Source organism: Phaethon lepturus, unplaced genomic scaffold (assembly GCF_000687285.1).
Source record: "Phaethon lepturus isolate BGI_N335 unplaced genomic scaffold, ASM68728v1 scaffold9447, whole genome shotgun sequence".
NCBI classification, from domain to species: domain Eukaryota; kingdom Metazoa; phylum Chordata; class Aves; order Phaethontiformes; family Phaethontidae; genus Phaethon; species Phaethon lepturus.
Window position 1 is genome coordinate 66,911 of NW_010554022.1, and position 23,094 is coordinate 90,004.

The following is a 23,094-nucleotide window of genomic DNA, read 5'->3' on the forward strand; positions in this document are numbered from 1 at the left end:
ACCTTTTCTTTCCATCTGTATTTATTCAGCTGTCAGCAGGCTGAATTTTCCACATATATCTTTAATTGCTGCTCCATGCAGATGTCTGTCTTTGCAGGGAGTAACAGGTTTATGCACATGTACTAAAATGTGCTTAAGCAGATCCCAATTAGCATTTATGTTTTCTGTTTAATTTCTGTCTCTGATTTGGCTGAGTTAAATTTGATGGTGGAAGTGGCCCTTTTAAAAACTGTCTGTAACTTCATTCATTATGTGTTAAAAGAATATAATCAAGCTGTCATTTCTTAACTTAAATAACTTGGTTTTACTTCTGAACTCTTCAGCTTCGCATTAACAAAACCTGCTTCGGAATTCTTCCCATTTTAGCTGCAATACTTTTGATTTTGAAACAGTAATTTATATTTTTAGAAATTACAGGAATGTGATACTGACATCACATAGCTCTGTAAACTATCACATGGGTAGTAATCCTGCTCAGTATAAAAAGACTTTCATGGGCCCTGATATTCCTGGGTGATTTTGGTGACTTATAAGCAATACTTGCTAATACTGATTTTTACTGCCTAATTATTTCTTAAAACATTCATCTATTAACACTTGAGGTTGTTTATTTCCAGGCAGCGAACAACTTCATGAATGGAAATACTACTTGTCCTTTCTTAACAGCATGTAGTCAGCAGTTTTTGCATTCAAATCATGTGACTTTTTCTACTTTTCAACAGCTTTCAGTAAAAGCTGCTAAATTATATTTATGCTGATAAATAATTCTGATTGCTCTGATTTGTTTCAAAGACTATTGACATTAATGTGAAGGCTGATACTAAAACCACTGACAGAAAATCTAAACACTTCTAAAGGAGAGTTCTTGCTTGTTTTGTATTATTGTGGGCTATGCAAAAGTATTTCTATCTGTAGCTTGGTTGCAGGAGGATTTGAGCACGTGTTCTGACATTGACAGAATTCTTCTCTAGACCATGCACAAAATAGACTCATGTTTACAGCTTTTTGTTTTCTTTCTTTTTTAAGAGCTAACCTGAATGAGTGTCTGTGACTGTGTTACTGATGTTGTTTACTTACTTTTTAATGATCATCATTTGCTTGTTGAAATTTATGTTGGGAGTTCTTTATCTGACCTTCTAGGTCCAGAAGGGCTTGGTTTCACTGTCGTTACCAGGGACTCCTCAGTACATGGTCCTGGTCCGATTTTTGTGAAGAATATTTTACCAAAAGGTGCAGCAGTAAAAGATGGTCGTTTGCAGTCAGGAGACAGAATCCTGGAGGTTAGTATAAACATCCGTTGTATTTGCATTGCTGAGTACTGACCACGGGGTTTGGCATAAATATTTTATTTCCTTACACATACTTCTGATGTATGGAATTAACATTCTTGACCTTGGTTTAAAAAAAAAAAAAATCTTATGGCTTTTTTACTGTTAGTCAATAAGAATTTTACACTGTGATTTGGAAGAAGGTGCTTTTCACAAGGGTCCGTGGGATGTTTGAACAAGGGGGATCTGATAACACCTTGTTTCTTAAATCAGATAAATGTATCGCTTAAGAAACAAAACATGTCTAGCCTCTTCAGCCGTGTCCAAAAATCTCTGTTTAACATCGAGGTGGTTAAGTGCTCATTTTAAGGCAATTTTGCTGAAATCTATCTGTTTAAAATTTTCAGATATCTTCTGACTTAGTCTCATCATCTGATGGGTTATTTCTACTTACTAACCTCAAAAAGCTCTTAAAGTAAACAGTTTTAATAATACTTAGGTCTTGTTTTTGTACTTTTCATCTTTAAAGTGCTTTACAAACTAATTAAGCCTCACAGGCCCCCTGCAAGGTGGATAAGTGCTACAGACCTGCTTTAACAGATGGGGAAAAAAGGTTAAGTGATTTGTACAGGGCCAGAGGGGGAGACGGTGTGGGAGCTGTTGCTAATTCTTCTTTGCTCTCAGTCACTGAATGACACCTGTGTTAGGTGAGGGGAAAAAAAGTCAATCGTACTCACAGATATGACAACCTCTCCTCATCCTTCCATAGGTGAATGGACGGGACATCACTGGCAGGACCCAGGAAGAGCTTGTAGCTATGCTGAGGAGCACAAAGCAAGGGGAAACTGTCTGTCTGATTGTGGCTCGTCAGGAGGAGGCCTTTCTACCTCGAGAGCTGGTAAACTTGTTGTTTTGTCCTGAAGAGTGATATTGAAACAATTCCGTGTTTTAAAATTGGCCCAAGAAATAGAAGTGAACTCTTGTTGTCTGAGAAAGCCAGCGAAAGGTAACTGCATAAAGCTTGTGTTTGAGAAGTATTTATACTTACATTTGGTTTTGATGGATATTTAATTTTACCTACTTCAGATGCAATTCCATGCAATCTGATTTTTTTAATCCCAGAAGTGACATCAAGAGCATAACTCACAGGGGAATATTGTAAGTGAATCTTGTAACTGTGAGGTCAAGCATAACTGAAAATGGATTACTGTCTGTCAGAAAAGCAACAAACTTTAAACCAGAAGTTTAAAGTCCATGTAATGAGTCCTGCGGCTTATCAGTAACAACCTAGTGAGGGTGGCAGCCCCCAGGAGATGCATCTCCTAAGCCAGGTGCAAAACTGCAGGAGTGGTGAGGAATAAAATTCCATTGCACTCCTCACAAATTTTGGAAGCAAGCTTTTCCTTGGCTGCTAGTGTTTGACTTAATAGGCTCTTGCACGTCTGATTTTGTTCTATCTCAAGTGCTTAATTGTCACTTTGTTTTTAAAACACTGGCATGAAACTTTTTTCTCTTTCTCTCACATTGACAGAGGAGGACTACATCAGTGTAAAAATGCTATTTAATACATAGTTGTTTCCCCTCAAAGAAGGTCATCTCTTTGGTTGCCTCTTCCTTATCTTGATTGATGGCTATACTTGACCTTTCATTAAGAAGTTCTCAGGATAAAGGAAGGACAGCATTTCCTGCTTTTGTCTCATTTTATCTCCTTTAAAGAACACAAACTGTCTTCATTCTTTTCTTAAGATGCTGCCTTCTTGCTTTTCCTTTTGCTTGAGACTGTTAGCCGGATCTTCTACAGAAATCCTCCATTATGTTTCATCACAGAACATTGCTAACAGTTTTCCTCTGGTTTCCTTGTTACCAGTTAGGCCTTGTTGAGGTAAGAGTGTCTGTTGCCTATGGTAGAAGCTGGAAGGGGAGTTCAGATTCTCTCACATGAGCCTTTCCTCGTGTGCTGCTGGTGCCCACTTTTTCCTGTAGTAGAGCAGTTGCAAAGTGTCCTAACAAAACTATCTTAGTTTTCATTTTCCTCTTTTATTGAGTAATCTTTAAGGAGGATAATGGTAGAATATTTTCAGCTCTGTAATTGGACATATGTTGTCAGTGATTTCCAAAGCACCGGAGTTATCATGGTAATGCTCTGTTTAGTAAGCCCTGAGCTGTAGAGTCAGTGTGGATTGAAGGGAAATTTCTGAGTCTGAAAGTACTGAATTATCTGCTATATTTAGGATTTCTTTTTTTTTTTCCACCAGCTCTTCTAAGAAGGAGCTTATTTTTTGAAAAGGCTACCCATCAACAGGTTTTTCTTGTGGGTTTTTCAAGTTATAAAACACACTACTTGGAAAACATACTTTTAACAAAAGTATGTATTCTTCTTTTCTCTCTTCTGTTCTCACAACATTACATGTTATTCTTTATTGTCATAGTACAAATTCTCTTGGAAAATCACTGTAACAGTGGTGGGTACAAAGGCTGGAAGAATCTAAAAGCTGTTTATAATTTTTACCTGCCACAATTGCCTGCTATTAAATTCTAGCCCCTACAGCAAGGATTAACTACCTTTCAAAAGGTGACTTACTTATGACTGGCATGATTGAAATACAGAAAGTAGCCACATTTATCCTGCTGGCTTGACCTTCGCTTAGATTGCTTTCTCTGTGAAAGAATGATGCTCAAGTGATGGCCCCCACTGTAGCGGTGATGATATGTGAATTCTAATACTGTTCTGTGTTTCTTGCTATCCCCATCAAGTACAATATAATACAAATGTGAATTGCTGAAATGCATTAGATAATTTTTGGAACTAGCCCTTCTATATTAGAAGGCCTGTCAGCAACATCTGTTTGGTAGCTCACGGCAAAAGTGTGGGTTACCATACCACTGTGCTACCAGATGTTGATACTAACGTCATGCTTGTTAGAATTCATGAGACGCCTGAGAATAGTCTCAGCAAAGATTAAAAAAAAAAAAAATTAAAATTGGTTTAGCGTTTTTGTTTGTTTTTAGCTTTAGCCATGACATTACATTGGACTAATCCTCTGCTACCTCAAAAGTTACAGTGCTGTTTTGATCAAAGAGAAAAAAAGCCAGCACTTTAAATGTTTGTTTTTGGAAGGAAAGACAGTGGATAATCCAATATTTTTCAAGGACAGCTGTAACTGAATGCTCTGACTATGTAACATGCATGCAGAGTTTACCTAAATACTTGGGTGTTTTGTTAATGCCTGGCAATAATAGGGCAATTGCTTTATATTAGACTTGTTCTTGATTTGAGCAGTTCTCCAGGGCTTGTAATCTGAGAAGCTGTTTACTTTAGATTCCCTGTTACCTGTTGAAAGGAAAAGGAGAAGGACAGGCTAGTAAATGTGCCCACTCTCCGCAGCTTCCTGTGGCAAAGATGCCTTTGGTACTTGGACACACTAGAGACCACGCACAAAGCCACTTTTGAGCATGTTGCTCCACTAGAACTGGGTTCCTACATTGATTTCTGGAAGGAATTTGATAGCTGCACAGGCACGAAGCAAATACTGCAACAAAGTAACAGCATGTGGCATTTAGTTGTCTGTGTCTGTAGTAATACAATTTTACTTTACCTCACAACAAAGCTGCTGTTTGGAGGAAGCTTGGTCTTGCAAATTTTCTCTTCACTAAGATAGATGGGAGCAGAGTTCGGGGGTTTTGTTACTGTGATCTATGCTGATGAATTGCTAGCAACTAGAAAAATATATTCAGAGTAGCAAACCTTTACCACGCTAGCCAAGAGAGGTGTGATATGAGTGAGGATGAATCGGTGTTGCAGACAGGCATTATTAAATTATAGGGAAGTGGGGCTTCAGTTCCACTAGCCCATGCAACATCTGAGAGTTGTACTGTTACATTGTTTGCACATAATGAGGGAATAAAACAGAAAGACCAATTTTTGTAGTGTTGTTACTGGTTTAAAAAGAGAAAAGGAGGATCTAATGAGATTTTTTTTTAATTGAAGCAGATCGGTGAAGTAGAATTTGGACCAAACACAGGCTGTCCTCCTTATTATCCAGTTAGCCAAATGTTACCAGTAATGCATGCCAGCTGTTGACAGTGTAGCAGCCAGTAAGGAGCTGATTCCAAAACTCAGGGGAAGATCTTGATTTGCTTAATTACCACAGTCTACAGAGTGGCCCATGATTAGTGCATTCTTTAAGGTGCATTTGGGTTTTAAACTGTGTAACACTGACTGTTTTCTAAAGGATGGTGAATATTACAGAGAGAAACTAGCTTAACTGAGCAGGTTTGGATTTTCCAGCTCTTATCAAAGTAAATGGAACACATATCAAACTGTGGCTATTGTTCTATTGTGTTTTGAAAGTACCATGTTTTGATCATGTTTATTTGTGGCATCTTGTTTTTTTGTCCAGGAAAAATGTGTGATCTGAAGGTGCTGTTTCTTTTAATAATGACATAAAGATCACTTACTCCCCCTTTTTCTTCTTTATTCCCTCTTGGTGAAACAAACAAAGCTCCTTGAATGAGAACAGCTCTGGCATAACCTGTTCTGTGCCATGACCCTATACAATTCTTTATTCTTGTTATTTTTCATGAGCCTTCAGGATAGTGCATATGATGCACAGAAGCAGAGGAATGTGCCTGTTATGCAATTGCCGGAAATAATATAGTACTGAAAATATTTCAATGCATTTTTAAGTTAGAGTACGTTCATAGTGTAATTTTTGCATATGCGTTGTTTTCTGTTTTAAAGATAGATTTGGCTTACTGGTTTCAACTGTAATCACTCTTTTTATGGTTTCGTGGCAAATTCACTGATCACTGGAGAATGGAGGAGGAAAGGGAACAAACCAGCATTTCTACAACTAAAACAACAATGTATATAATGTAGCAGCGGATCTTTAACTCAGAGTCTTTTTTTTTTTTTACACATGTACTATACAGGATAGAAGGAAGCAGGATGAGAGGCAAGCTCAATTAAGTGCTTTTTTTTCTGCTTACCATGTGATTAAATTTATGTTTCAGTCTTCCCCTTGTTAATTCCCTCCACTACCTCGAACTTCTGTACCTGAAGGAGAACTTCTTGTTTGCCTGAACTGTTTTCCTTTTTGTTTTTAATATTCAAAGCTTAATTTCTGTTAATTCCTTTTACTTGTTTCTTGCATTTTTATGTGCAGGAAATAATAGATGAAATTTCAGACTGTACTTAACCATTTTGCACCTGTTTTTGTAGGGCAAACCGTTGATTCTAGTGCTCAGTTGACCAGAAATGGTCAAATAATTTCTGTCACAGAATGAGTCCAGCAAGTACCAATTCTCTTGTTGTGTTATCACTATTCAAAGGGAAAAGAGTCTGGTGGGGTGGCGGGGAGAGAGAAGAAAAAAAGTCGATATATTGGTTTTTAATAACATATACAAGATTCAGTTCTTGAATTGTTCTGCATAATAGAGAAGGATATTGTCAATACACATGGCACCCTTCATCTTGAATAACTTTTTAAACTATGTAGATTTTTAAAAGTCCCATTTTTTTCCCCAACAACTTTTGAAAGAAAGTGTTTAATTTTGGGTCTGTAGGTTCTCTTCATCTGCAATAGTTTAGAAATTAGTGTAGGTCGTGTCTACAGAAATGTATCTTTTTAGAGTGCAAACATTGTGTAGTGCAGCCCCTCAAAGGTTTTCAGCTTTCATTATGTATTTCAGAAGATGGTTACTATTTCATTATAGCTTATATTACTGGAAACTATGCACTGAGGTTTGTTAATTAGTTACTGTGCCCATTACAGAAGTCAGTAAGAGATGACTGTTTAGAAGGAATGTGACAGTCTTTCCTGTCACAGCGAACAGGAAGCATGGCAAAAAATATCCTTTTATTCATCCCGGCTTTTGCTGGGACTCCCTAACTTACCAAAGGGGAATGAATTGCATGTATCTTTAAAAAGTGGTTAGGTTTTTTTAATTTAAACTAAATCCAACAATTTTACAATGGCAGGATGAGCTCCCGTATGCTGTGAAGTGCCAATATAGCTACCAACACAGCAAACATATTTACTGTTCTTTTCTGTGTGACAGCGGTAGCCAGCCTGTTCGAGGCTGCAGAGACCTTATTGCATCTGGTTTACTATTGCTTTCTGTCAAGCCCATCAAAGTGTTATGATCCAGCAATGATTTGTCATTCAGGTCCCACTCTTGCTATATTCCAGCAAATGCAAGGGACCTTAAAAGGGAGGTGTGAAAGCTCTGGTCATAGCACTCATTGGCTGCAAAAACCTCTGATGATGCTCTGCTTCCTGGTAAGGAAAAGGTTAGAATGGAGACAAGGAAGGAGAAGAAAGCATATTGCTACTCATACCACAAGATACTGTATTTGCATACGGGATTACTGCCCAAAACTCCAAAGTTGAGGAGCCCTACCTCAGAGCAGAGGAAATGAAAACTGTTTTCTTAGTAGCATCAGTCTCAGCTCTGGTGTTGTCCAAAATTGTTTGGCTGCCCACTTTAATATATGTAATCAGAAGTGTGTATACATCAGAACAGAGGCATATACAATCTGGCTCTTAACAGAAATTGAGTCTTCATACATTTTAGATGCATTTGACCAGATTTACATTATTTGCCTTTAGTAAAACCAAAGTATTTGGACAATTCTTAAGTCTTACTGCCAGCTGTAGTATCTTGCCATTTACAAATGTCACCAGATTCATTCCGTATACCATATGAATAGTTTTTTAAAAATCGTTCTGCCTCAGGATCCCTGAAAAAGGTTTTTCTAGGTTGGCTTAATGTAAAACATGTGCGTGTGGTGTTTGAAGTAGAATTACACACTGCTTATTGGTTTGTTTACCATTCCCTTAAAACAGTAACCAGTAAATTGAGTAAAGAGTTGGATTTGTACATCACAGTGTTGTGACCTGTTTGCCTGGCATATATTCTGAATAGTTTTTTTCAGTTTTCGAAGCTATAATTCCAGAGAGTTTACATAATACATACCAGAACCATTCTATCTAATGCGACACAAATTTGTGGTGTACTGTGTTAGTGTAAAAAGTATCCAGGTAGACTATAATATATCTCCATGGATTTAATATTGGCTTTTTTGTCTTAGCAGGATATGCCATTAGTGACCATTTAGTTTTTATTGCAGTACGGAACACAGATGATTTCAAAGAAGCCGATATGAAAACATCTGTCAGAAGCGCTAAAGATGAATACATGCAGCAATGACTTCAGTTATTTACTAGATTGTGACAAGATTGCAGCAGTGCGTTACCTTTGAGTATTATTTTCAAGAGCGTTACTGTATATCTATTGCAAAATACAGTGTAGATTTTATAGTGAATGAATGAGCTGTCAGCAAAGTATTTCTTAATTGGGGCTGAGCTCTTGGAAAGACACAGAGAATAGTGCAAATGAAGAGGTATCTTCTTTTCAAGCTTTTCTGCCAATAACAGTTATGTGGTGCCACAATTTAAATGCTGCTCTTTAACTTGTACAGGTTTTTGCAGAAAATAATTGCAAAAGCATGTAAATGTCTTATTTCCTTCATAAGCCTTTGAAAATAACCCTCCTGGGTCTCTTGCCTTTTGCTCTCCGCTCTGAATGGCACTCCAGGGAGTTGGCATCTCTTATCAGAAATGAGCAGCCAGGCAAGGGGCAGCCAGCATATTGAGAGTCCATAATAGTGTTGGTCAAGGGCATCAGACAGGTACTGAAAGGTCTCTTGTGTTAAACAAATGTGGTTTCCTTCCTGGCTTAAGTGAGAGCTAATTTTTTTTGTAAGCTTCTCTTTTGGCAAAAGAACAATAGGGATAAATAAGGCAACCTTTCCAGTGAGGGATATGCATTAGATTAACATAAATCCACAGATCAAAAGCACCGTGGTCAATGAGAACAGGCATTGTAAGATTAAATAAAAGGACTAATTGAAAGTGGTGTCCTATGGTAGAGAGAAGATTGACACAATATTGAGTAGATGAAACCGTGGAGTAAGTAGAAGGGGGAAAAATACAATGCACGGTACTTTTTTCAAAGGTTACAATTCTGTTTGTACTGGTGACTGAGCAGTTTTTGTGTGTTGTGTGAATAACAGAAACCTAAAACTATAATTTTTTCTGTTCCTTAAAATACTGAGAATTTGTTGGTGAGACTTAATTATATAGCAGTAAAATTTTAGGTTGTTTTAAGAATCTTTTATTATAGCCTTTTAATTAAGAAATCGGAGACTTGAGGTATAGATGTGCTCCTAAAAATTAAATAAATGAATTGTCAGAACATCAATTAATCAAATGTATCCTGAGACTCTTAGATAAAGTTTTTCCATCTGCATTGCTGAATGTAATAACATTCAGTACATAGTACATATTATTAGGGCTTTCTGCTCTCAAATGTAGCAAACTTGGCATTCTCTTTTTCTCACCTTCATATAAACTCTTCTGAGCTTTTCTGTCTGATTTGTTGGTGATTCAGTAAATGTCCGAATTGATTTTTTTACTGAAGTCCCATGCAGGTACCTCAGTAGATTAAAAAATTCCTGTCCTGATTTCCCTTGCGAGCGATGGTACCTGTTTGGAGGTTTGCTCCATTCTATTTAATGTCTGAGTCTGGACAGCAAGTGGAACGATTGCCTCTTAGATGACTTCTGACTGCTGCATTCTGGTCCAGGAGAAACCACCTGGAGAAAGAGGGGAGAACATTGTCTTCCACAAGCAGCTGAGAGAGCTCAGGAGCTATCTAGAGTGCTGGGTGGTGCAACCAGGAGAGAGCTTTGCAGCAGGAGCTGGGGCTGGCAGACTTCTATAAATAGTAGGGAACAAACATCACCAGGCTGCAGAGGGGACTGGGAAGAGAGATGTGCATGTCTGGAGGGGACTGTTCAGAGTTTGTTGTAGCTGAAGAAGCCATTGAAAGCTGACAGGCTAAGATTTAGCAAAGCTGAAGGAAAAACCTCCCCAAGAAGGACAAAGTGAGCAGTGCAGATTGATTTTCATGTCTATCTTTTTTTTTTTTTTTAAATAAACTGTAACATATTTCACTGTTAAGTGTGTTTTATTAATACCGAAGAGTTTAAAACCCCTTTTTGTTGTCTTCAGTGTACCCATCTTAAAAGAAAAGTGCAGGTCAGGCCATCTGAAAGCTCTAGCCATCTTGAGGTCTCATCACTTGGCTATCTGGACTTGGTTTGCGGGAAGATTTCTTGTTTATCATAGTACAGTTGAGTGAGTTACCTGTGTCTGCAGCAGGGAATAACTTCAGTGATACGCTATCATTTAATTCCTGAAGTGCTGAAGAATGATACATTTGTTGTGGAAAATAAATGACATGATTGTTGACTGGGTAATTTATAACATTAAGCTGTACGTTTTTCCTGGTCTAGAAACACATTTGTGTTGCAGCTCATTTAATTCGTCCTATGTTTGAGTGAATGCAAATTCAGGGATGATCTTAAGGGAAGAAGTATTTCTAATAGAATTCAAGGTTTAGTACATTGGAGAGGACTTCCTTTACCAGACCATAATTCAGCTGACGGTGACTGCTCTATTGTAAAGTATTGATGTCTTGGGATAATGTTTTAGCAAAGTAAGGGAAATAGAGGCAATTGGGAATCCAGCTCTGAGTCACTAGCATCATTTAATACTCATACCTGCATATTCTAGGAACAGCAACCATCACTCATGAAATTAGTTACCCAAATGAAGCAGGTAATTGATGAGCTGTTAACTTAAGGATGGCTGGAGCTCTTTTTGGTCATCAGTGAAAAGACATTCCTTGGGAAAAGAACTGTCATCAGGGTAATAATTTGAAACCATTTAGTGAGTATAGGATGAAATCAGGCTTCTAGGTTCCACTCATCCCTTTTTATTTCACCTGCATTTTTCCTCCTTTCTGCTGCTTCTCTCATTTTCCCACAAAGAAAACTTTTCAATCTTGTATTTGCACCAGGGAGTCTTGATGTTATAGACTGACTACCAGGCATTTGCTGTCAGGTGCTGTACAACGAGTAGCAAATGAAAATTTTAAGGGAATAAAGACAGAGTTGACTTAGTCTTAAAATGAATTCATCATTGATTTGGAGATGTGCATCTCATTTCCTTTTACCCACCCCTGTGAAATCATTGAAATGTCATTCACTCTCCCTCATTGGTAACAAATTTTGTTAGTACTATTAAACAAAGTTCAGCATTATTTTTAAATCAACTTTTGCTGGATCTTAGGGTAAGGCTGAATATAAATAATGAAAAGGAGAGATTTTTTTAATTGGACTGTTGAACAAGAAACCCTTTGTGAAGGACTTCAAGGAGTATTAGAGAGTTCTTCAGTAATAGGTAAAAGCAGTTGTTAGTAAATTTAATTTAAATTTTAAAAAGGTTTTTGCACAATGAATTTATCTGTTTCCCAGAGAACTGTAACAAGGAAAATAGTAGTCAAATGTTACAGATTCCAAATTGGGTACTAAGGAGAGCAGAAGAAACAAAACACTGAAAAAAATTGACTGTACTTGTCTGGTGTTCTGCTGAATACATCTTAATGTTTGATAGGTAATGCATCCAGGCATGCAGATGTGGTAGGTTACTTAACAAGAGCTAATGCACAGCATAGTTACGTTAAAGGAAGTTGGGGAATATTATAGAATGTTGAACAGCTCTGTTACTTTTTTTAAATTACTCTGCTTTTAGCAATATATTTGTATCAGAATCTAAAAGTGATCTAAATGAAAAACTGTGTGTCAATATCGTTATCTTAGTAAGTTTATAGTGGGAGAGTTCTAGTGACCACCTAAGTCGGTCTTTTTTCCCCAGATATCAAGGGCAAAGATTTTTCTTTTGACACTCACTAACATTTCCTTGCCTGCTATTTAAGTGAGATATTTCTGGTGTCAAAAATTGCCTGCGAAGAAAAAGGGGAAAAATGTTACTGTAAAGTGTTTTGAAGACTATTGTTATGTCCATCCGTCTGTCGTGTGTTGTCGTCCTCCCTGCCAAGGTTAAACAAGGTTTTTAGATTACTGGCCTCTGGAGTCCATCTAGCCTGTTTCTTAAAGCCTAGTGCTGAGCACAGTGCTGTTGCGGAGCCTGTGCCCATGCTGCAGAGTGGGGGACGGCATCCTGCCTCCTACAGCCCTGCTGCTCCCAATGCTGCCAAGGCCTTGAGCACGGTGGGGGGGCTGTGGCTGTGTCCTCAGTGTCACAGGTGGGTCAGCAACAAGAGTGATACTACAAATGAGAATGGTATTGATTAGAGTGCTTGACTCGAATTCAGGCAGACTCACCTGCCTAGTTTATTTTCATCTATTGGCTTGAGGGACATGTATAGATCCTGTTGTCTTGGGTTTTTTACGAGCTTGTGTTAACAAATGCATGAGGTCTTTAGCCTGAAATTAATGTACATCTTGGAGCTTAAAGTGAAATGGGCGAAATGCTCCTGAGAAAGAAGCTAACGAAAAAATACATAATTTATTCTCAACAAAAATACTGTGTCACCTTTTCCTTGAAAGTTTTTTTTGCAGAATAATAGCATTTGTGCCACCTTCAGCCATCCCCATTAAAAATTGATTTGAACATGACCAACTCAGTTCTATATGAAGTCCGAGTTCATACTGAGGTAACAGTATAAAGCAATTTGTGACTGCTCTGGGTGAACGTAGGCATGGGCACTGAGAGCTTTTATGTCCTGTGCTAACACCACCCTTCGCTGCTTTCCTCATGGTGTTGGGAAAGACAAAACTGCAGTATTGATCTACAGAAGGGGCAAGAGTCTGGTGCAGGTGTCATTGATAAAAATGGAAGAATAGCAACAGCACACAGGAACTGCTTGCCTAGGGGACCGTGAAAGTAATACAAAATAGACTGTCCTTCAGGACAGTCCTTCGGGGCTGCAGGAGACATCACAGGACTGGGACCTTGAGAGAAATTTCCTCTGTTCAAATCTGGGCAGGATGTGCCATTTGAGTAGAATTCTGATCTAAGAGTTCTGAATCTGCTGATGAGAATATGAACATTTTAAAAAACAAAAGATTGGGCAGAAAATTTTTCTTCAACACCTTGAAAAAGTTAAATGAAAATGCTTATGTTAGAAGGCCAGTAATAAATAGTGTGGGTTTTTTCTCTTACACTGGTTCTTTTGAAAGTCAGAGCAGGATTGTTTACAAATTATCCTGCTGTACCATTCACAGTAGTAAGTATAAATTTGTAGGTTTTGTGGGATTATGTTCAGGATGTCTCTATATCCACAGCTAAGAAATAGAAAGTGAAAGATTTGTAACTGAGAATTTTCTACTTCTGGTGAACAAAGACAAAAGCGCGTATGAGTAACACAGGTACTGGAGACGAGTGCTGGCATCAAGACAATTGTCAGTGCTGGTGCTATGTCATTTTTATATTTGGCAGTTAGGCAAATTGTGTTGACTTAATATCAATGTAGTTACGTTCCAGGAAGAATTTGAGCATGGTGCATTTTGGGATTGAGGTTTATAGTCCTAGCTCTCTGGCGCACATGATTCCTCTCTAGCCAGTAGCTGCTTCTCACCAGTGAAAGGGCAACTGAAATAAATGGAAGTGTATTTTGTGGTTAACTGTTTCTAATTTTTTATTGCTTCAGGATATTAATTTCTGCTTAGTTCTGTGTTCATACTTCTTGTTAATCAGACAACATAATAGATTAATATACAGGACTACCGTGGCTGCTGAGAAAACATCTGTACTGCTGGCACTTTTGCTGAGAATGGCATTGATACTATATGTACTGCAGCTTAGTCCCTGGAAACAATCCTTCATTAGGTAAAAGGCAGATTGGCACAGATACTACAGTCTTCCTTGCATGTTGCCTCTATTTGATAATTTTGTATAAGACTTTGACACCCTTGAAAGCATCTTTTTCATGACACCCAGTCATCTTTTTCAACTTGTACTTGTCTGCGTATTTCCTTTCCATAGGTTTTTTCCTATTAATTTTTTTAACGCTACTGTTACAAGAATAGAAAATGTTCAAATGACAAGAAACATAAACGAATGAATTGTCTTTAGAGTTATATGGTGAAGGAAAAGTGTAATGAAATCTGATGAGATGCTTAAGGTCTTTTCCAGTAATACCTTCCATGAACACTTTATAGTAGGTCTCCTTGTCCTAGTTTTATTTCTGTAGAGTGCCAGTAAGAATGTTTTAGGTTAGAATTTGATTTTGTTTAATTTCATGTTTCTAACTTGTTTTTAAAAAAAACAACACAAACAACTCCCCAATGACATACAAGCCTACGTAACTGCAGATACAGTATATAGTAAAAGAAAGTTCTTTCTGATCTTCCCTAGCTGTGGATACTTGACTTGGCAATCAAATCTAGGAAAAAATTTAGGATCAGTCTATACCAGAAGGAGGAAAAAACCCAAACCTCTGTGGAATAAAAGTATGTACAAAGGGAGTTAGTGCAGAATAAGTTATTGCATTTTCAATTCTCACCCTCACTTTTGTTACACCAGCTTCCCTCTGTAGACAGGTTTAAGAGAAGTATAATTTTTTAAGGATGAAACTCAATTTTCAGAGAGGAATGGGATTTAACAGTACAACTATCATTATAGTTTGAGCTGCATGTAAAGATGTTGAGAGTTTTATGGCTTACATTGTTAATGCAGCTGTGTTTAAAATAAATGTCTTTTTATATTGTACTGCAACATCAGTTGTATATCATGTGGAACTAAGCTATTTTATCTTCTATTTAGCCATATACCTAGGAATCATTAAAAATAAGATTTTAAGCCGGATCATGTGACAGAATGTCAGCTAAATGCATTGTTGGTTATAAGGCTGCTTCATCAGGCTACTTTCTGGAAAAAAGGAACCTATGGATACAACTAGTTTATGCACTGTCTCTCCTGCCTTTTCACTTGTATTTTTATTCTTCTTTTCTCCAACAGAAAGGAGAGCCAAACTGCAATATTCTTTCTCCAGAAACCACAGAGCAGCTGACCTTTGAGATTCCTCTGAATGATTCTGGGTCTGCTGGACTTGGTGTGAGCTTGAAAGGCAACAAATCTCGGGACACTGGAGCTGATCTTGGGATTTTCATCAAATCTGTTATTCACGGAGGTGCTGCTTTTAAGGTATGGAAGAAACACATTAGACAATGACTGCATTAGAATTCTGACATTTCTGTGCTGAGTACTGACTCTCACTTGGGAAGCATTCTAGGAACAAATACCTTTTTGTTATTCATTCATTTAGGTGAACGGCAAATCTACTAATGTTTTGTCTCAAGATTCTGGTATTGTGTGTGGTAGGTTTTGCCACAAGGAAAGTGAATTGGTGGAAACCTTTGGGGGGCATTTGGATGCTGCAGGAAACAGGGAAGGAGGAGAAGGCTAAGGGGGGTGTGGGTATGAGGAGAGGCTGCCTCCCAGCTTCCCCACAGCCCACAGAAGTGCATGGGAAAGTTTGCGAGCTGCTAGGCTCAGTGACAGAGAAGTTAGATACCTATATCTATTGTCTATCTGCACTGCTTTTGGTCCTCCCAAGGTAATACAGGCAGATCCCCAAAAAAGAAAACCCAAAAGACAAACTTCTTTACAAAAATTAGAAATTGACAATTCTGTAAGGTTAAGGATTACGTGTTTAATTTATGCTGTAAATAAAAAGCTAGCTCATTGTTTTCTTTCTTTTTTATTAAAAATATTTTTTTTACTGTTCTAATAAAAATGCGACTTGGCTGAGCCTGGCATCAATTGTGCAGAAGTTACCAATTGTTCCTGAGGTGGATTGAATGGGTAATATTAAATCAGTAAATGACAATATTATGAATTGTTCTGCCCCCTCTAAGGACTATACAAGGACTGTTGCACATTTTTATGAATAATAAATATTTGAATTATTTTCTAATCTTTAGGAAAACTGATGACTGCATTTTTTTTCACAAATAAAACTTGAAAAAGGTAACTTTCTTGAAATTAGAAACAAATGTCTTAATCTTTCAGGGCTAGTATGTTTAACTGTTGTGAATCCATAATGTAATTTTTTTCTCTTGTGTTATCTCAGCAATTCCTCACAGTTCTGTCTTCGGTAAAAATACCTTTTAATCTGGTGTATGTAAATTCCCCTACTGACATCAGCCTGCTGAGTAAGACAATTCACAGCATTAAAACTTTCATGATCATCTATTTGCAGCAGCTGGTAAATAGCAATAATCAAGGATTTAGCTTTGATGTGAAAGTTTAATACTTCTTGCTTCTATTATTTACCTGCCCTAGTCCCACAGTTATTTCAAAGCTCTCAACTATAACCAAGCCTGGTACACACAGTTCAGAACACTGTGTGTAGTTAACTCAGGCCTAAATGACAAGTGAGTAAACTCATCTACTTGAATCAGTTAAAGCATGATTGGCCAAATTAGGGCTGGATACATGCAATTTATGTTCATGTCTGCTGCAGAGTACAACTCATTTTACTGTGGAAATGAGGCTGCCCTTCTTGCTTTCCCAGTTCTATGTTCCCTGAGTAATTGTCCACACCAGCTGGGGTGACAGTATACATTGCCATGAAAAAACTCGTCGTTTTGAATAGCAAAGCTTGTGGAGCCATATTCCGGCAGCATTAGTGGGCTGGCTACCTGACTTAGACTCGTAGAATCATTAAGGTTGGAAAAGACCTTTGAGGTCATCAAGTCCTCCCTTCAGGGAAGTGATTGTGCCCCGGTGAGGCCGCATCTTGAACACCGTGTTCAGTTTTGGGCCCCTCACTACAAGAAGGACATGGAGGTGCTGGAGCGTGTCCAGAGAAGGGCAACGAAGCTGGTGAGGGGTCTGGAGAACAAGTCTCATGAGGAGCAGCTGAGGGAGCTGGGGTTGTTTAGCCTGGAGAAGAGGAGGCTGAGGGGAGACCTCATTGCTCGCTTACAACTACCTGAAAGGGGGTTGTGGCGACGAGGGTGTTGGTCTCTTCTCCCAAGTAACCAGCGATAGAATGGGAGGAAATAGCCTCAAGTTGTGCCAGGGGAGGTTTAGACTAGATATTAGGGAAAATATCTTCACTGAGAGAGTGGTCAAACATTGGAACAGGCTGCCTAGGGAGATGGTGGAGTCACCGTCACTGAGAAGTATTCAAAAAACGTGTGGACATGGCACTTCAGGGCATGGTGTATTGGGCATGGTGGTGTTGGGTTGATGGTTGGACTTGATGATCTTAGAGGTCGTTTCCAACCTTAATGATTCTGTGAAGTCCAACCATCAACCCAACACCACCACGCCCACTAAACCATGTCTCGAAGTGCCACATCTGACACATTTTTTTGAACACTTCCACTTTTTGACTTGTCACATCATAGACACCCAAGACAACCCTTTCTAGTTCCGTAGATGTTTACCACTCTATTCTCCCACAGTTACTCACTCCAGAGCAGCTAGTTATGCCTTGAGGGGTCTGCAGACTAATAAAGCAGGACTTCGGTGCTTACACCTAAGTAAATGGGCAACTGGCACACTTAGTCACCATGACTGGAAGATTATTTTGTCTTGTGATAACCAGTAGTCCTGTGACCTGTCCTCTATTCTACCTTGTTATAACCCTTTCACCAATTAGAACTGTGTAGTAATAGATTTGAGTGTAGGCTCCAGAGCAAATGAGATAGCTGAGGCTCTAGCTTCAACCTGAACTGTTCAGAGAGTCTTTCCTATGTGTTTTATACAAGTACTCAGAGAATGCAGTCATTTTGGCAATGTCTTAAGAACCACAGTTTACTGTTGCTTGTAAGAACAGCTGTTTTTCTCCTGTCTAATGACCTTTATATAGAACAAAACATAATCAGTGGGTATTACCAAATAATAAAATTTCTTGTATCAAGTTAAAAAGTGTGCACATATTTGTGCATAAATATTTAGAGACATCCTTGTTTTAAATGTCTTCTTGCTTTAAAGTTTTTAAATAAAAAGCTTTTTTTCCCAGCTGGTAGTTGTCCAGAGCATTTTCCCATGCTATTCATTGTGAATGTCTGAAACAGAGTATTATGGATTTAGACATGTGCATTTGCTTTTCAGTGTACAAAGTTTTCTTGGGAAACTATTGCAGGAGGAAATCATAATGCTCACTGACATGAGAATTCTCTCACTGTTTCTCACTTCTGCATTTAGTTTGAAATTTGTTCTGATTTTGTGATATAATGCTAATATAAGGATGAGCTTTATCCCCTTGTCTATACAGTCACCACTTGTCTTCAAAAAAAGACGTAATATGTTGCTCTTCAACACATTGAAGTAAATGCTCAGTCCTTCTAATGCTGTATAAAGGTTTTGATACATTAATGTTCTTCCACCAGGATGTTTTTTAGAGTGAAGAGTTACATATGAGATGCAGAGAATTTTGGTTGTTTACTGTTACCTGTTATTGGTCTGAACCAAAGGCCTGAAGAGGGGCCAACATTTTTTAGTGTTAGCACATTAGGATAGCTCTGATATGTTAGTGGCATTGCAAAGCACAGTAAGGAAGTTGTAAAAAAACATAAGGAAAATTGAAGTCTTTAAACTCTGTACTGCATGATTTTTTTGTCCTAGCTAAAGATTTTAGAAAATATCAATGCATCTTGCATCATACATGCTACAGTAAGACCCAGTCCCTATTTACTGCTCTTGCTACAAAACTAAACAAAGTAAAAATGCTGTAATGTTCTTAGTTGGTATTTTAACATTGCATCCTGCAGGAACAGAAACAGTTACTTTTGCTGATTGAACCATTATGTCCCTTCGTAACCTCCTTTTGTAATTTTTGAAGTGTCATGTTTTTATCATCCCTAAGATAAAGATGTTACTAGAACACTGGATATTTGTAATTATGGAGAGCCTTTCATGTGAGGAAAATTTAACATTTGAATGAGTGTAAATGCATCATCTTTCCCCATAACTTTAAGGATTTCAGCCTTGTTCATCTCAAGACATCTTTGCTTTTCACTTATCGCAGGTATTCCTGATGAGCAGGTACTTGTTGTCTGTTGCAGCTGAAACACAGAAGAGCTGTTGTTAGAAGTAGTGAAATACTTTCTATGTGTGCATTTGAACAAATCAAACGTGGTGTAGCTTGAACCTCCTTGGGACTTCTGAGTGCTGTTGCAGTAAACACTGCTTGTTGTGTGCAGTCGGTGGGGAAATTGGATGATTCCAATAAATGCCACCAAGGAATTCCTTCTGAGAGAAATGTCACTGATAAGAGAAATAACTAGGTATCTCTTGATTAAAAACAGAAGTCCATGAAGAACATGGCTTTATATTTCCCTGCTCTACTGTAAAACGCATGAGAGTCTTGTGACTGACTGTCTGAATATGGTAGCCATGTGGTGGTAGGTTCTACCCCTTGCTGTGAGTCTCTAAAAAAACCCAACATTTTTTGAATAAGCAAGGGAACAGTAACTTCACTCTTTATTAGAATAGCTTACTTGCTGTTTCAGAGATGGCATTTGAAAACACTTTTGCTGAAATGCCAAATGTTGTTTTTCTACTTGGAAGCAACAAAGAAACCTACCTTTCAGAGATGAAAGAAAAAAAAAAACAAAACCCATGTTAAAACAACATTTAGCTTATTTTGAGCCAAGCAGATTGTTTTGCAGTTCAGGCTTCTAAACCAGGCCATAACACCAGTGATGTGGAAAATCTGTGTTTGGAAACTGTTTAGGTATTGGGAATTTTGTTTCAGTCTTTAAAATACCAAAATTTTTTTTTCTGTGAAATAACTTATACCTGAGCAGCATACCTTGTGCAGGTGACTTAGCAAGTGTAGCTGATCAGCATTTATAAAGCATGTGCACCTTTTTTCTCTGATCACAGTTGAAGTGTTGAATTCAAGTTGAATTTTGCATTTAAGTGGAGCATGTAACAGAGTGGGAAGAAGGGAGGTGCATCAAAATAAGTTCTTTAAAAACTGACATTATTAAAATATAAAGAAATAAATACAACATCTCATACAGAAGTATTACAAGGCAAATGAAAAATCAGGCCAGTCCAGATCTTTCTGAGGCTGCAGTGATTCATGTAAAAATATGCGTTGTGTTCAGGACAGTTGCATAGTCAACAGATGTAATCATGACAAGATGCATTTGACAATGTACTTGTAAATACTTTAATAAGAAGCTTTTGTATTTACACATGATTATTTATCCACAGAAAGGAAAAAAGTAATCCAAGAACCTGTGGGACCATAGCGGGAGGACATTAGGACCTATAAAATTTTCAGTGTTATAGAAACTCACAACAAATAAAATCTTTTTTTCCTCAAACTCCCATTGCCATGAATGGCTCCATTCATTTCAGCAAGTTTTGATAGAACACAGAGGAATTACGTGATGTGCAAGTAATAAAACTCTGTATTCAACAATGTTAACTCTTCTCTCCCTAAACTTTAGCATGTGTGATGGCATCATTTTATATGTAGAGAAAGGGTGGGGATAAGCCGTTGACTTTAGCTGTATGTGAATTTATGTTGGCATGAAATATTCAGCAGAAAGTGGGTGAGGTTTCGGTATCTTTTCCAAATGACATCGCTGTTTCGTATCCTCCATTCCCATACCCTCCACAGCAAAGTTTTATTTCTCTTCGTTTTCTTGCACCGAGTGACTCATCTTCCAGTTTTGTCTTTCCATCTTCTTGTCCCTCCCAGTTTAATTTGGATTCTGGTATATGCTGTTCTTCATCTCCGTGGCTATTAATACTCTGCTGTGGTAATGATGATACCCAGTTCCAATGAAAATAACACTTAAGAAAGCTGGGTTTGTCACAGCTACTGTAACTCACTTGAACACAAATGGCTTAGACTTGGCAGCAATAGCCTAATAGTTAATTGAACATCTTAGTGATAGAAGAAATAAAAATTGAAAAGTATATATGTTTTGGATTACTCAGATGCATGAAATACGTAAACAGTTCGGACGAATGCCCTATGAAGAGCATGTAATAAGCCTGTGAATGAATCATATTCATTTTAACCAAGCAATGTATTTCTATACAAGTTCTTTCCCTGCTATTCTTTCTTCACTGCCCTTCTATATTGGATGTCTTCAGTTCTTACTCTTCCTTCTTTGAGGTCTGATGCCAACCTGGTAATTGTGAACTTGATGAGCTTTAAAGGAAACTGTTGTCTCTTAATTAAGTGGACCTTATTTTCTTGTTAAAGAGAGGAGAGTCCATGGCACATGCTTTTATGAAAAGAAATAAATCACGGATAATAATGACAACAGCAATAGGACTCCTAAATTGCAAAATAGCAGTGTCCACAATTTTATTACACCCACAGATGTCAGTTAACCTTGGCAATGAAACTTTTTTCAAAGCATAGGCTACTTAATATGCCTCAACCCTAATTTTGTTTATGGCAGCAGTGTTTGTTTAAAATACAGACATTCCACTAATTAAAATAAGGATCCTTAAATCTTAATGACCATTCTGAACTAAGAACATTACCCCATGTGGTGGCATGGCAATTGTGACAAGATAGACACTAGTGAGAGTATAAAACAAAATTTTTGGAGCTGTTTCTTATCAAACCCTAATAGCAGATAATAATGTATGGAAAATATGTTGCAGTACTTCTTCGTGGTTGCACTGCAGATACTAACAGCTATGGTGTGGGTCCTTTTAACTAACCAAAACCTCCTTTTCCTGTTTTCTTCCTACAACTGATACAAATTAAATTGTACATGCAAGATGACCAGCAGCGTCTACTCTGAATGTAGTAAAATGGAGGAAAAAATGGTCAATTAATGGACGCACAGGTTTTTTGGGGGTTTTTTTTGAAGACTTGGTACTATGCAGTGTTTTGTTCCTTAATTTTAGAAAGCAGTGTCTGTTTGTCTGTATCTTGCTTTTCTGTATGTAGCACCTCTGCCTAATAATTCTTTATTTTAAAAAAAATTTGTTTTTCTTTTTTGCTTCTAGGATGGTCGTTTGCGAGTAAATGATCAGCTTGTTGCAGTAAATGGGGAGTCTCTTCTGGGCAAGTCAAATCATGAGGCTATGGAAACACTGAGGCGCTCCATGTCCATGGAGGGGAACATTCGTGGGAGGATCCAGCTGGTAGTTGTCCGGAGACTGGAGGTGCAGACAGAGGTGAAGCAGTAAATGCATTTATTAGATAATGTTTTTTCAGCCCCAATGTTTTTGCATGCAAGAGATGATGGCTAAAGTCTTGGTCACAGAGAGCTCCTCCTGGCAGAATGGATTCTTCATTTCTTGGAGTCAGGATTCACACAGTGTTTCTGGTTGATACCTCCTGGTCTTGTTGTTCCTGTTGAGGCCAGGCTAAAAATTGCCTCTTATTTTAATTTGACAAGTATTAGAACAAAAGCACATGTGGTCCCAAAAATGTTAATTTAGCATTAATGTGTTGATGTGGTTTTGACTATCTGCTACCTCTTCAAGGCAATTTGAATTATTCTGATTTCATTTGTTGTCATGGTCAGAGACCTTAGTGTCTGAGTGTGACTTGGATTTTACTTGACTCTTGCTTTTTCATTAGCAGTATAATTCACTCCACCTTCTTTTTGTGTGTTTTTCTGGTCCTGTCCTGTCCCTCCACCTGGTTTTTTTTTGTTTGTTTGCTGGGGGTATTTTTGGAGTTTTTTTGCTTTTAATCTTCAAGAAATTAATATTTTACTTTCCCTGGTCAGATGAATGCCGGTGTTGAGGATGGGTTTCTGAGTTGATTAACATAAAATTTGCTTAAGTAAAATAACAAAATAAGAGAAGAAAGAAATTTTAACAGTTACGTTTTCTAGACCTCATATACATTGATATTTGCTAATGGCCCCTTGTTTTGAAAAGGGTTGGTTTTATGATCTCCCTTGATCCCTCTCTTCAGTGCATGCACATTATATGCACACTCT

General features: G+C 37.9%; 1 protein-coding gene across 1 annotated transcript in view; it reads left to right on the forward strand.

Moving 5' to 3' along the window:
• PARD3B (par-3 family cell polarity regulator beta) overlaps positions 1 to 23,094 on the forward strand; it is a gene marked incomplete at both ends in the record, with an annotated part of 143,268 nt that overhangs the window by 63,833 nt on the left and 56,341 nt on the right. Inside the window, 4 exons of the mRNA XM_010291689.1 lie at positions 1,141 to 1,280; positions 2,038 to 2,166; positions 15,161 to 15,346; positions 22,148 to 22,318. Coding sequence (XP_010289991.1) covers positions 1,141 to 1,280; positions 2,038 to 2,166; positions 15,161 to 15,346; positions 22,148 to 22,318 — 626 coding nt within the window. The remainder of the gene's footprint in view (positions 1 to 1,140; positions 1,281 to 2,037; positions 2,167 to 15,160; positions 15,347 to 22,147; positions 22,319 to 23,094) is intronic.